The sequence below is a fragment of the Telopea speciosissima genome, chromosome 7 (genome assembly GCF_018873765.1).
Source record: "Telopea speciosissima isolate NSW1024214 ecotype Mountain lineage chromosome 7, Tspe_v1, whole genome shotgun sequence".
NCBI classification, from domain to species: domain Eukaryota; kingdom Viridiplantae; phylum Streptophyta; class Magnoliopsida; order Proteales; family Proteaceae; genus Telopea; species Telopea speciosissima.
In genome coordinates, this window is record NC_057922.1 from 25,835,919 (window position 1) to 25,851,247 (window position 15,329).

General features: G+C 39.5%; 1 protein-coding gene across 1 annotated transcript in view; it reads left to right on the forward strand.

The window, feature by feature from the left end:
• LOC122667668 (probable magnesium transporter NIPA1) overlaps positions 1-14,160 on the forward strand; it is a 36,611-nt gene extending 22,451 nt beyond the window's left edge. The window contains exons 4-9 of the mRNA XM_043864041.1: positions 7,022-7,112; positions 7,191-7,351; positions 7,653-7,780; positions 7,863-8,000; positions 10,865-10,957; positions 13,594-14,160. Coding sequence (XP_043719976.1) covers positions 7,022-7,112; positions 7,191-7,351; positions 7,653-7,780; positions 7,863-8,000; positions 10,865-10,957; positions 13,594-13,848 — 866 coding nt within the window. The 3' untranslated portion in view covers positions 13,849-14,160. The remainder of the gene's footprint in view (positions 1-7,021; positions 7,113-7,190; positions 7,352-7,652; positions 7,781-7,862; positions 8,001-10,864; positions 10,958-13,593) is intronic.
• Positions 14,161-15,329: the final 1,169 nt, after the last annotated feature.

Below are 15,329 nucleotides of genomic sequence, written 5' to 3' on the forward strand. Positions count from 1 at the left end.
ACAGGGCTGCTAGGCTGTCACCCTTCAGATACTCTTATGGAAGCTACTACAAAACTTAGGGAGAAAGAGGGTGAACCTGTTGACAAGGGTAGTTATCAACGGTTGGTGGGCAAACTAATCTACCTTTATCACACACGACCTGACATAGCAGTTGCTGTGAGTTTGGTGAGCCAGTTCATGCATGATCCCTATTCCTCTCATATGGATTCGGTCTGTCGTATTTTGCGGTATTTGAAGTTTGCTCCAGGAAAAGGAATCCTTCTATCTCCCAATGGTCACCTTAAGATTGAGGCTTATACTGATGCCGATCGGGCTGGTTCTATTGACCGGAAATTTATCTCTGGCTATTGTTCCTTTGTGGGTCCTTGTCACATGGCGTAGCAAAAAGCAGAATGTTGTGGCAAGGTCCAGTGCTGAAGTCGAGTTTTGTGCAATGGCCCAAGGAATTTGTGAACTTCTGTGGCTTAGAGGATTATTGCAGGATATTGGTGTTGCTGTCCATCTTCCCATGATGCTTTATTGTGACAATAAAGCTGCCATCAGCATTGCTCATAACCCTGTCCAGCATGATCGTACTAAACACGTGGAGGTTGACCGACATTTCATCAAGGAGAAGCTTGAAGCCGGCCTCATTTGTGTTCCCTTTGTGAAATCTACTGATCAATTGGCTGATGTGTTCACTAAGGGACCGAGTAGCAAGCTGTTTCATCCTATCTTAGTCAAGTTGGGCATGCATGATATATATGCTCCAACTTGAGGGGGAGTGTTAGATATATGGGCCAAAATACCGTGGGGGTATTCTAGACCTTTTTACCCTTTATTATTAGTTGTCTCTTGTATGTGGTTTAGTCCCACATTGCTCATGTAAATATTTTACTGTTTCATTATTCTTATAAATAAAGATGTGCTTGGGATGAACTAATCATCCAAGCCTTTCCCTAATTTTAATCTCTCTACATTGCCTGTCGCTTAACTGCACATTCCATAGATCTGAGATGTGAGGAGTAGGCTAGCTGAGGCAACATAGGACCTGCCAGTGCTTGTGAGAACACGTGTCAATCAGTGCTCGATTCATCCATTGAGGTTTTGATATAAACATTTGGTTGAAAAACAGACCCAGTAAAGCTTATACCTGACCACCTCAAACTCTAGCAAAGGCTGATATTTTTATGATTAAGAGAGAATGTGATTTGGAAGAGTGATCAGCTCCTTTTCAATTAGTTTGGGAAGGGATACACCAGATGCACGACAGGCAGAGTAAATTCCTTCCTTTTCTTGACTGTCCTCTCTTTTGGTAATTTTGGCCCCTGTTGGTGACAATCAGTATTATTTCCACTTACAAGACCTGAACTGTAAGATGCTTATTGATTTGCTGATCTAACTTTTTATGGAGGGACTGGTAGCCAAAAATTGTTTGAGAATAAGTTCATGTGCAATCTCTGGAAGAGTCTGTTTCCCCATGTTGAGATTAACGATAAGAAAGGTATTGGGTTCTGTTAGACTGATTAGCTAATAGTTGACTTATCTCTTTAGCTGTATCTCTACTCTGTTACAGGGGTATTTATGTAACTTGATCACATGAAACAAATCTGTGAAATTAACTGTGGGGTAGTATAGAGGAAATACAGCTCTCTTCTCCCTTCTCCCTTCTCCCTTATTCTCTCCTCTATATTTTCCTCTTCTATTTTTATTTTTCTTCATGCTTTGTGACATGGTATTGGAGCAATTCCGATCCTGTTACAGCACCAAAAGAATCTTCTTTTTCTCTGAAAAATTCTGAGATTGATTTCTCAGATCTATTTACTCTTTGGATTTTGAGAGTCGGTTTCAGACTTCCATCTTCCTCTTCTTGAAAGTGCAGCAACCTTTGATGAATTGCTGCTGTTCGGTTCTACCATTGGTTCCCGAAGAGGAGACAGTCTTGGTGGTGGCAGCCCAGCTGAAGCACTTCCAGCCATGGCAGCTGAAAGGGGGAGAGGATGAAGTTCCTTGCTTGTACTGGCAACAGAGACTGATATCGACTGTTTGGCCATAATATTTTCTCACATTGTGGACCAACCTTACCGGTTCTCTCTGTGCACTACTGGTATGAAGAAGGCCTGAGCATTGTGGGATCTATTGTGGGCAAGCCACTGTACTCTGATGCTCACACCCAAAAAAAAAAAGGACCGTTTGGCCTTTGCTCAGATATGTGTTGAAATACCAGCCTCTGATGCTCCGCCATCTTCCATCAAGTTCTCCGATGACGAAGGCTTCTCCTTCGACCAACCTATTGGATATGACTAGCTCCCTCCGCTTTGCTCCTCCTGCAAGGTCTTTGGTCACTCGACTGACCATTGTCTTCCCCGACTCCCAGGTCTCACTTCAGAAGTATTGCCCACCCTAGCCGCTACTTCGGGGACCCCTCCTGGTAAGCCTTGCGAACCTTCCACCTCCCTTGAGCTACCGTCCCACTTTAGGTTTCCCCTAACTGCCCCCAACACCCATATTACCTCCCCCCTATGGTTTCCCTCCTAGCCCTTCCCTTGTAAACTACCACACCTCTGCTACCTGTAGTCGAAGGCGTAGCCGGATACGCTGAGCCCTCATACTCCGTGAACAACTAGATTTTGGCTCTCCCATCGCTCATACCCCCTACCGCTGGTCCCAACCTCTCTGCACTCCAGTCTGTCTCAGCCATTGACATAGTCCCCTCTGCTTCTCCTATTATCTTGACATCTGCCCTCTCTCTTGCCTACCATCCAACTGCTCCAAATCTCTCTGGCTTCTCCCCTGAGATCGTGTTGCTTCAGTCATCCATACTTTACCCGATCATTGTAGAAATATCTAACATTCCCCTCCCTCCTCCGCCACTCTCCCTCGCGGTCGTGTCATTTGATGACTTAACCTCATTCCCCCCCCTCTTTTACCCCTGCCTACCCTGTCCTTGTATGTGGGGCCTACCCTTGCTAGGTCTCCCGTTTCCCAAAATTTCCCTTCAACTGTGGTTGCGTGTGGAACCTTCCTTCTTTGCCACGCATTAAGAAACCCTGTAGCTAGGCTCCTTTCTTTGGTCAGCCCATCACGCCCCCTTCTATGTGCCCTTTACTCTTACCCACCCACGTGTAAGCCCACCCTCTCCTCTCTTTCATCCCTAATCTCCCAGCCCATCCTCAGGCCCACCTTCTAAGCACACTTTTGTCTCCTTTGGGTACACCTTCTAGCCCATCCCCAACTTGACTGGACCACTGCCCCTTGGATATGGTTCGTGGGTTGAACCTGTACCCTTCTACCTACTCTCTTCCTTTTCCATCACCTAACATCAATCACGACAGGGCCAACCTCCTTCCTTCGCAGAGCTCCATTTTGCCTCCGCCAATCACCCTAGCCAGGGCCATTCTCCTTCCTTCCATGGCCAAATTTCCATCTCCTTCGTCCAACCTCCTCTCGTCCAACGGTATAGGTGCCGTCAGAAAGGGCATCTCCCTAACTAGGCTTCCCCTAGCCTCTCTTTTAGGGAGTCTCTGTTGCACCCCTTCATCCCCACTAAATGAATCAATGCACTATTTGGAACATTAAGGGCCTCATTTCTCCGGCCAAACAAGCCAAAGTTCGCTCCCGCACTGACTCCCAACATCTTTCCTTTGCTTGCCTCATTGAAACATGCATTAAAGAGCCTATTGTCCTCCACATTGCTGCATCAATTGCCCCTTCTTAGTCATTCTACTCAAACTTCATCATCCCAATGGTCGTATATGGTGCTTCTGGGATCCCTCCTCTCTTCTCGTCTCAGTTCTCTTTCTCTCATTCCAATTTTTGCACCTTAAAGTCTTCGATCCTGCTGCTATCTTCCAATTCTTCTTCACTGTCATCTATGCAGTAAACTGCACCATTGAGAGGTCCACCCTTTGGACTGATATCCTTAATCTTGCTTCCCCAGCTTTTTCCCTCCCTTAGGATTTGGGAGGAGACTTTAATGTAGTGTGGTTAGCCTATGAAAAACGGGGTGGTGCATTGAGGACATCGGCATGGATGACCTTAGGTAGTTAGGCCTTAAGTTCACCTGGCATAACATGCATTGTGGTGACTCTAGAATTGGTAAGCTTGATAGGTTTTTAGTGAACGAAGCTTGGTTCACCGCATTCCCATCATCCCATGCCTTGTTTGATCCCCCTGGAGTTTCTGACCACAGTCCCATCACTATTCTCATCCAGCCTTACACCTCCTTTGGATCTAAGCCGCTCAAATTTTTCGATATGTGGTCCTCCCATCCCTACTTCCATGCTATTATCTGCCATGCCTGGAGTCAGCCAATCCTTGCCCACTCTTCTCCCCTCATTGCCTTCTCTATGAAGCTCCGGAATGTCAAAAACGCTCTCAAGGCCTGGAATTCCTCCTTTGGCAACATCTCCTCTTGTGTTGCTGATTGTTGTGCCATTCTATTGAATATCCAGCTTCGTCTCCAATCCGACTTCCTCAATGCCCCTCTTGCGACTTAGGATAAATTTGTTTCCTATGAGCTCTTCACTCTACTGGTCCAAGAAGAAAGCTTCCTTCATAAAAATTCCAAAAAATCAAATGGTTATCACTAGCAAACTCCACTTCCGCCTGCTTCTACCGATCCCTTTAGGCCAGAACTAAATTCAATTCCATCAGCAAGCTCTTGTCCTCTGACGGTTCCTTCCTTTCCTCGGTTGAGGACATCAAATCTGAATCGGTTCGCTTCTTCAACATCTTCAACCCTTCCTCTGACATCCCTGACGACCTTCTCAATTAATTTATCTCTCCCTCTCTGTTCGTCTTCTTGCATTCTATCTCCTCAGAAGAGGAAATTCTCTTTGCTGTCCTCTCTCATAAACCCAATCGGGCCTTCGGTCTGGACGATTTTAGTATGGGCTTGTTCTCCTCCTGTTGGGATATCATAAAACAGGACTTTGTCTTGGCCATCTATAGCTTCTTCTTCAACCCTAGCCAGGTCAAAGGCATTAACCAATCCTTCTTTCCCTCTTCCCCAAGAAAGAAGGTGCCTCCTCTCTCTCTGACTTTCGTCCTATCTCCCTTTGCAACCTTCTGTACAAATTCATTGCCAAAGTTCTCACCAATCGTCTCAAGCGGATGGTTCATTCCCTTGTTAATGACAATCAATCGGTCTTCATTTTGGGTGGAAGTGTCTCCAACAACATCCTTCTTGTCACGAGCTTGTTAGAGGTTTTGATCCCCATTCTCACCCCTTGTTGCCCTCATGAAGATCGATCTTCATAAAGCTTTCAACTCTGTCTTGGGACTTTATTATCAGTGTCTTGCACCAAATGTCTGTTCACTACCATTTCCCCTAAACGCTCAAACTGTTAGTGAAGGGCAACATCAATGTATACATCAACACTCCCCCGTACATGTAGTACAAGAACCCATGTTCAGTCAATCATGCTGAACCAAGAGGCTGAAGCCTCGGTGGTGGTGGTGCCGGCGGCGGTGGTGGACTCTAAAAAAAATCCCTAAGGGATTATGCTCTGATACCAGGTCGAGAAAAAGAGAGAAAAGAGAAATGATTTGGCTTTGTCAATGAGACAGAGGCCACCGCTTTATTTATAATCTTGAGAATATTACAAATATGGTATGATTGCGCAAACACACAATTAACACATTACACATGTGCATAATGAATCTAGACACTCTAATGTACCTAGTTACATTACACACTTTACCAAGAGAACCAAACCAGAAGAGAACTGAACCGAACCAATCTTCAACACTTCAACGGTTACAAATGCTATTGTCCTTGTACTCATCATTTTTTGTTAGTGTTAATGTTAAATTTTTTAGGGTATTTCCTATTTTTCTTCTGAAGGTCAACTTTTTGATATTCCTGTTCACTCTATTCGTAAGGAAGAGCTCTCTGATATTCTTTTCCCTACTAGGGTTTTAAGTATCCGCAAGCATTGTATCATATCACTCAATACGTCTCGGTATCGGTGGGCATTGATACGATACTTTTTCAAAAACAAATTGTATCAACTGATACGGGCAATATGGTCCGATACTGGATCAATACAGTCTGATATGGTGTAATACAGGTAAGATACACTTGATACGCCTCCTTTAAACCTGCAAAACAGAAACCTTGAGTGAGATACGAAACTGAGAGCAACTGAAGGCCTTGGAAACTTGTTTTTCTCTTCGATATGAGTTGGAGGAAATCATTTAACATAAAAACGACCCAAATCTTTACGATTTCAACAAGTTTTAGGGATTACAGTGCTGAAATCACAGATCGATACATAATTGGGCTAAAAGTGGTGAAGTTGCAGGTCTCTGTTTTCTTTTGTTTGTTTGTTTGTTTGTTTGTTTGTGTGTATGTTATGCATCACTAGAATAGGTGAAATGACTCAAATCCCTGCATCAAGCTGATGTATATGTAAATATTGCATAGTAAGGTGTTTTATGCTTCAAAACTGTATTTTATATGTATTATAAGCACATCCATGCTTTTCTTGACCATTTCCATGCTTATCTTGTGTCTCTCCGATACGATACGATACATCTCTTAAAATCACCCCTCTAATATGATACCCTATATCGATACTTAAATCCTTGCTCCCTACTCCGTTGGAGCTAGAGGAGTCTATAGTTGTTGTCCCACCCTCTGCCAAACCTATCCAAGTATATCAACGGCGACATACCAGACCGTTTGGATTTCCTTTTGTCTTCGTTAACCATTGTGTTGTCTTTTAATAAAAAGAAAATCTTCAAGAATGTCCAATGGCCAGATCTGCTAAAAACCTCAACGCATTTCCCCTGTAACCAGTATATGAAAATAAGATGTTCTGACCACCTTCTACCATGGCAAATATACAAGGATTCTGGTTCAGCTATAGTCATGCTAGTTGTTATTCTCCTCCCCCCCCCCCCCCAAAAAAAAAAAAAAAAAAAAAAAGGAAATTGAAAAGAAAGATCCTGAAAATTTTCTCATTAACACCATCATAGAAATTACTTTTCTGAAAATTTTGTGGTTTATATAGTTACTGACTTTATGGTTTTCTAGTGATTATTGGTGAGCTAGCTAATTTTGCTGCTTATGCATTCGCTCCTGCAATTCTTGTAACTCCATTGGGGGCTTTAAGTATTATTTTCAGGTATGTCTTAAGAAAACATTGCAATGCCTGTTCCATGAAAGCATCATTCCTGCTCCTCTGAAATGTTCTTTTATGCAGCGCACTGCTAGCTCATTTTTTGTTGAATGAAAAATTGCACATTTTTGGCATGCTTGGCTGTCTTCTTTGTGTGGTGGGCTCCATCAGTATCGCCTTACATGCTCCACAAGAAAGAGCCATTGAATCAGTAAAGCAAGTATGGCAACTAGCTACTCAGCCAGGTAATCTGTTAAATGTTAATTTTATCTCTTATGGCTTTTCTCACAGAGATCTGTCCATTACCAGATATTCCATTTTTCCTGAGTTTTATGTTGAGCAATAGGTCTTAGAATTCCCATTCATTGTGTATTATGTATTCTAGATTTCATAATGTAGCTTTTAAGTTATCTCGATTTCTCACTCTGAATCTCTGAAACTAGGAAACTGGAGTCTCCAAATATAGCGATAAATCTACTTAATTACATGTTGCTGAATCCACTACTCAGTGCCAGAAACTGACCTCTGAATTTTTGATTCCAACAGGTTTCATTGTTTACACTTGCTTTGTTTTGATTATGGTTCTCATCCTCATTTTCTTGTTTGTGCCAAAATATGGGCAAAAACATATGACAGTATACATTGGGATCTGCTCACTGATGGGATCAATTACGGTATGCATATATCTTTTGTAGCTTATACGACTAGAAACAATAGTTCTTGATCCTTATTTTTCTCAAATTCTCAATGCTGTAGGTTATGAGTGTGAAAGCATTGGGAATTGCTTTGAAGTTAACATTTTCAGGATCGAATCAGTTCAAATACTTCCAGACATGGTTCTTCACGGTGGTTGTTGTTGTCTGTTGTGTCCTGCAGATGGACTATTTGAACAAGGTAATTTAGGAACTTGTTTTGGAAGCATGTTACAGAATCAGTCTTGAACTTCTATTCAAATAATGCTTAAAGTAAAGTGACAAAACATGGCATGTTAAGGAAGATGATTCCAAAGCAAAAAGTTTTTTCTTCCCATATACTTTTTCTATGGTTTGACATTCCACATGGAAGAGCAAAAAACATAAGACTTTAAGGTCATGAATGCTTATACTTTAGCTGAAAACGTTATAGACTTCTTATTGATTTAATACTGCTGTGCTGCAATTCATCTTTGTATCATGCTTCCGTTTCCTTTGATGGTGCTTCCACAGACGATCTTTGTGATGCCTTTTTCTTTCATTGGCATTATCAGACATAAGATTCCCATCATCTGGCTTTCAGCATTATCATTTATCAGTCCCTTTATGATAATGTTGATCATCAATCTTCTAGTTCATCTGTGTGCAGTTTTCTGTGGCATCGCAAATTCTCTGCAAACATTGGTAGATTTGATGCATGTGTTTTAGATCCTTCTCTAAGAATGGTGGGGATCGTCAATCTTCTAGTTCATCTGAGAGCAGGTTTTTGTGGCATCACAATTTCTCTGTATCAACATTGGTAGATGTGAAGAATGGGCTTTAGATCCTTGTCTAAGGATGTTTGGCTATTTAAAAAAAAAGTGTCCTCCCCTACCAACGCCTCTACAAAATTGGGAAAAAAGACTCCTTATTTTCTACTTTTGTATTGTCTTCTTTTCTACTTAGACTCTTAGTAAAATAGTAATCCCTTATGAAACCAATGCTATATTCATAATTGGAACTTTTAGGAAGTAACTTACCAAAGTCAGATAACCGTAAAACATATTTTGACTTGGATCGACTTAAAGAACTCCTATTAATACTAACCCAGAAGCACCCTGTCGCAGTACCTAAGGACAACAGCCCTCAAGTCTATGTGATGCCATATTGATCTATTTCTCTTGAAGTATTTCCTGCGAATTTTTTCAACTGAGTTATCATTTGTATATCTTTATCACATAAATTTGTTGTTTCTCTTTCCATCCTTTTCTTGGTTCTTGGCCCTAAAATGTTTTATTCTTTTTTGTCTCTCTGTTTGTTTAAACAAATATATTGTTAATATTATGAGTTATCTTACTGTAAGGACTTAAATATTGAAGGGTTCATCAAATTAGTATACAGTGAGGGCAAAATATTGATGCACAGGGTTCACCAAATTAGTACATGGATATCTGTATCCAGAGCCTTTCCAATTCCTTTTCTTGTATACTCTTGACCAACTTACCAACCAGAGAGCCATGATAGAAACCTTTAACAAAAATGTGATCTTAACAATGCAGAGATTCTAATGAAGGTATTAAACAATGAATTGTAGAGTATTAGCAACGTTTTTCAGCCTCATGATAAACCACACCAAGTCCTACCAGATTAAGTAATACCTCCAATTGTTGTTTTGGGATTGCCAATCATCTTCAAAGAACAACATCTGTATTCATTTTGAATTTTCATGGGAAACTTCAATTGCTTGTACCTAGTTATGATGAGAAAAATAATTATGTTTAGAAATGGAGACCACTGTGTGATGCAGAACCTGGGGTCAAAATACTGTATTGAGTTTGCCATGGGCCCACTCTAAACAATAAAATTCAAATAATCTAAAACTGATGGTGATTTTGTAATTAATGGAATCCAAGCTAACATAAATCAGCTAGGGGAATAGCATAGTACATCTGAAGGGGAGAAGGGGTATTCTTGGAAGATGAAAATAAAATAAACTTAAAAGAATAAAAAAGTTAAGGAGAAGGGTATTATTGGAAGTAGGGGTTAAAAGGATTTTAATTGTTAAAGGGAAAGAATCAAAGATCTTTATCTTAAACTCAAGATTCACTCTCCGCAACTAGACGGAGAACCAGAATTTCTCCCGATTGAAAAAACTCACTTAATAAGCCTCTAATGGAGTCAATATCTTAAAAGGTATATATTTCTGATATTCAGACATATTAAATCCAGCAAGCAACAGAGGGTTTCAACGGCTTGAAGATCCAAAGAAAGGGGCTGCAACCAGGACTAGTGGCAAGTACAAAGCCAGACTTGATTTCTGGTTCAAACTCTACAGAAGAATGAGAAGAGGAGAGAAGGAGATGGAAGAACAGAGAATGAAGAAGTTCAGAAACGAGAGAGAGGCCACACGACCTTGTACCAATCCAGCACAAACGATGATTACCAGAGTATTTAAAGATAAAATAAAGAGACTCCTAATCCAATTAATCTTAATCCTTAACTAAAACACTAATATTAAAACAAGACTCCAATTTAGACTCTAAACTGAATTAAAACTTGAACTCAAGCTCTTTCAATACTTAACCTATTAAAACTAAACCAGAAGATTACAAGATAAACCCAGCTAATTAAAAATCCTAATAAAATAAAATAAATTAAAAATCATACAGAACCCAAAAATCAATTGGACTCGGTTCATCCCCATCTGGGCTCCCCAACGGGTTTGGACTGGTCCAAGAAATTGCTCTTGCATCACTGTGTCTTTTCAAAAGCAATAATGTCAGTGCCAAACCACTTTCTGTTTTGAGAGTAATCTGTAATATATGCTTGTATGCAGTAATGATTACAATTGAATTTACCAGCTAATTATGAGGTGTGATGTATTTTACCTTTGCTAGGGGATATTTGAATTTTTTTTTGAAATAAGCTATCCTCCAAACATGTTAACATTTAGTGAAATGACCAGTCACCTTTATCTATCTACTTGGAGAAGGTGCATAATACTCCAAAATAGCTTCTGTAGTGTTCTTCATATCTTCCCCCGACTCTTGAAGATGCTTAATCTGAGAGCTGGTTTCATCTTTGCAGGCATTGGACACTTTTAACACTGCTGTTGTATCTCCCGTCTACTATGTTATGTTCACTTCACTCACAATCATTGCCAGCATGATCATGTTCAAGGTAATTCCTTCAATGGAAGTTTGTGTTGTCTGGTTCTCTTCAACAATTCAGTTTTCAGACAAATTTTTGTTAGACAACTTTTCGGATTATCTGTTTGCAAATCATTAATTCTTAAAAATTATGCATATTAAGATGGTGATAGATATGGCATACACGCAAGATGCGTCTAGGCAGTGGGGATTGTTGTCTTCTGTCCTATGAATATGATATGTGCCTGAACCCTTCATTTTACACCTAGTAACCATGTCTGACTCAACATTATAATACTACCTTTGTATGGGCGTAGGATTTTTGTTTTATCCTCCTTATCCTTCAACCTTACACAGTGCAGTTTTCGGCATGATATTATATATAAGTTCATAGTTCCATTCTTTTGTTGCTAAATGTTTTCATTTTGGATATCAATGGTGATGCATTTAAATTACTTTCTTGTATACTTGGAAACTGCATGTGTTGTTATGTGTAACGTCCATGTACCCTAACTAGGCGTAGAATCCATACTTGCCAGCTCCTTGTATCCTGAGATTTGATGCTCTGATGGATCTGATTCCTAGACATATAACCTTGTAATAAAGCATCTGAATGAGGGATTGATGCACAGGGAACTGTGAACACAAATTTTGCAGTGTGCATCCAATGAACTCAACTGCAAGTTGTAACATCAATGTCTAAGATATCTTGTAAATCATGCTGTTGTGCCCTGTGATTGTATAGTCTGTACGTAGTGCAACTAATGTATCTGCAAAGAATGTTTCAAAAATTGATTATTTTTGTTCTTTTTTTTTCCTCAATGTAATGTGAATCTCCCCATTTGATATTTCCTCAAACTTCTGATTAGTGTTGCACGCAGAGTGTTCCTGAAAATGATTCAGGACACCCTATGGTCTCAAGATTCTAGGGTTGTTCTGCAAAATAAAGACAATGTACACCCAATTAGAATTTATGATAGTCAATTATACTTTTAGGGTTCTGAAGGATTTAAAACATTTGATTTTTGTAAGTCATGACAATTAGAATTACGATTTTGTATGAAAAGGGGAGGACGATGGATTTGGATGGTTAGCAAGGGGCAGGTATAAAATTAGCTTTTAGAGCTTAGGTGGGGAAAATGAAGGTGGAAGTTGAGATGTGTAAGATCCCGTTAAGGGTTTAGAATGGAAGAAACAAAATAGAGAGGAGGTGGGTACATAGAGGGAGAAGGTTTAGATTTTTAGAAAATAGGCCTATAGTTGAGAGGAACCTGACTTATATGGTCTATGAATTAAAGAAACACCGGTAGAGCTAATTCAAACAGGAGCAAGACTAGAATTTGAGAGTAAAACTAAAATAACAGAGAAGGGAAAGAATGGCATATTGTAGAATAGTAAGAGTGAATAAGAAAGATAAAAAGGTGTTCTCCTATGATTTTACGACATATCTGGATCCCAGACAATGACTATGTCACTGAAAACCTTGGGGGGGGGGGGATCCTGTGTTTACAAGGAACTTTGGTAATAACAGCGAAAATAGTGGGACACGTTAACTGATAAGAAACTTAAAACAACCACCAAATGTAGGGTTGAACTATTGTCTCAAACAAACTATAAATTCTACCAACAATAGTTGACTGAGTTTCTCCTTCTATAAATTCTTAAAGTTATTTCCCAGAGAGAGAGAGGATGTTGGGGCCAGGACCTGTAACCACTTGATGTTGTCTCTTGACTTGGGATTCCAAAGAGCTGTTTTTATCCAGCCTTGCTGTAACTGCTTCATCAGAATAGTTATAACTATAATTGTTTTTCAGGGACTGATAACTCTAATAGTACTCGACAAAGGGCATACATTGACCCATCTTTTGCACCATTTTGTTGAATATACACAATAATGATCAGTTGGATCTCATATTTATTAGTACCGTATACTGTCACTATTATATGATTTGCAATGACAAGCAGAGGTGGTCATGTTTAGACAAGGTAACTACTCTCTATAATATGAGTTGCAGAGTTGCAGAGTTGCAATGACAAGTAGAGATGGTTATGTTGAGACAAGGTAACTTCTGTTGTGGTCTTCATCCATTATAATTATTTTTATTATAGTTATTATTATTATTATTATTATCATGACTTTTAAAACTATTATTATTATTAGGAAAATTGCTACTCCACGGCCCAACCAGATCATTCGTTGTCTACTGTTGTTATTTTGGCAATTTTAGGGTCTGGGAAGTATTTTGCGTTACGTACATGAGGTCTGTTGCCAACATTAGGAGATTAAAATGCAGGAGATATCTTGCAGTCTATACATTTAAATGAGTGGGTCCGACAATTGCAATATGTTTGTCTACTTAGAAAAGCATCTCTGATATATCTACTTCATAAATAGACATGTCCATCCACCTACTCTTAAGGATGAGCTGTGCGTTTAGAACTTCAGTTAATACCATGTCCTGTGACTTCAAAATATATGCCAGTTAAATGATATTCTTGTAATATGAAATCCCTTAAACAGTCTTGCTGTCTGAGTTGATTTACGGTCAATTGACTAAGAACGACTGCTAAATATATATATAGCTGTGAGTTATTGTTGACATTTACGTCATTAATTTGATTACTGCTATGCATGGCTGCTGATCTGCTTTATTCTTACTGCTTCAGGACTGGGACTCACAAAATGCATCACAAATTGCAACTGAATTATGTGGCTTTGTGACCATTCTTTCTGGAACCTTTCTCCTCCATAAGACCAAGGATATGGGTGATGATATGTCCCCACAATCATCTCTCTTTGCAAGTCCAAATACTGAACCCAGTATCTTCAGAAGTCCAAACCATGAAGTTCCAATCTTCTCAAATCCAAACGAGGAACCTCATATCTTCACAAATTCAAAATCAGCCTCCAGAAAGGTATAGACATCACATTCTAATGTGGATTTATAACCTCTAGAGTCATACCCCTTTGGCAAATATTCTCCTCTAATCTTAAAGAAGCAAATGGACATGTTAATGCAAGAACTTGACGATGTCTACTCAACTGTTAACCCAAAACTTACAAAATTTGTAGAGGTCCCATGGGTAGAAAAACATCTGTAGAAGTCTACTGAGCACTCTCCATGCCTTGTGATGCTAAATTTCGAGGTGGTTTTCCACTATTGTACTTTGTGAATCCACCATACTCGGTGATAGTTTGTTAAAGGAATTTTAGTGTTTGATTATATTTAATTATGATTACGTGTGTTCTAGGAGGGTTATAACTTATAATACAACAACACCGCCTTATCCCAACTAAATGGGGTCGGCCACATGGATCCTTGCTCTCCAATCAGCTCTATTCGAAGTCATACATGATATGAGCCCTAAGCTATGCACGTCTTTCCTCACCACTTCTCCTATGGTTATTTTAGGCTTGCCCCTGGCTCTTTTAGTATCTTCAATCTGAATCAAATCACTCCTCTGTATTCTCATGTATCTTATCATGAATTGAAGCTTCATTCAATTCAGCTCTAATGTAATCATTCCTTACTTTGTCCTTCCTATCTTGCCACACATCCATCTCAACATCCTCATTTGTGCTACACTTAAGTTTATCTATATGACGTTTCTTAATTACCCAACATTCCGCACCATACATCATAGCTGGATGTATGACAATCCTATACAATTTTCCTTTAAAGGGATACACTAATCACACAACAAATCGGACACACCTGTCCACATCATCCATCTTATTTTAATCCTCCGGGCAACATCATCCTCTATATCCCCTTCTTTATTTACTATTGAGCCCTGATATCTAAAGTAATCACTTTGAGGAATCTCCCTTTCCTCAATATTCACCATCTCATTAACCATCCTAGAATGGCTAAAATTACATATATTATATTCTGTCTTTGTTCTACTTGATGCACACTCCATTTAAGTGTTCACTTGTGCAATTTGTATTCAAACACTCATGAAACAACTTCATGATCCAGTGAAGCTACTTTCAAGGTGAAATATTCCTTCTATGCAGGTATAATTTATCATATAGGAGACATGGCCATGCATAGTTTAACTTAACTGAGCAAGCATGACATTTGTTATGCCTGTGCAGGGATTTGTTGGACTTGTTTAAGTACTTCTGTATAATGTCCCAGCCTGTCCTGGTTTATATGGACTCTTATGATTCTTGGGTTCAAAGCCTCTTGCACCTTTGAGTTATTGATCTTCACCAAAACAATATTGCTTGACCACATCATATATAAGGTAGAGCATCATCAAAATATTGTGAATCCCATATCATGGAATATAGTGAATGTCAGCCCAATAACAGAAGATAATTAAGGTATCAAGGTGGTGTGGATTATGCACTGAAATCAATCTTCAGATTTGGCTGAAAGAAGATTCTTACACAA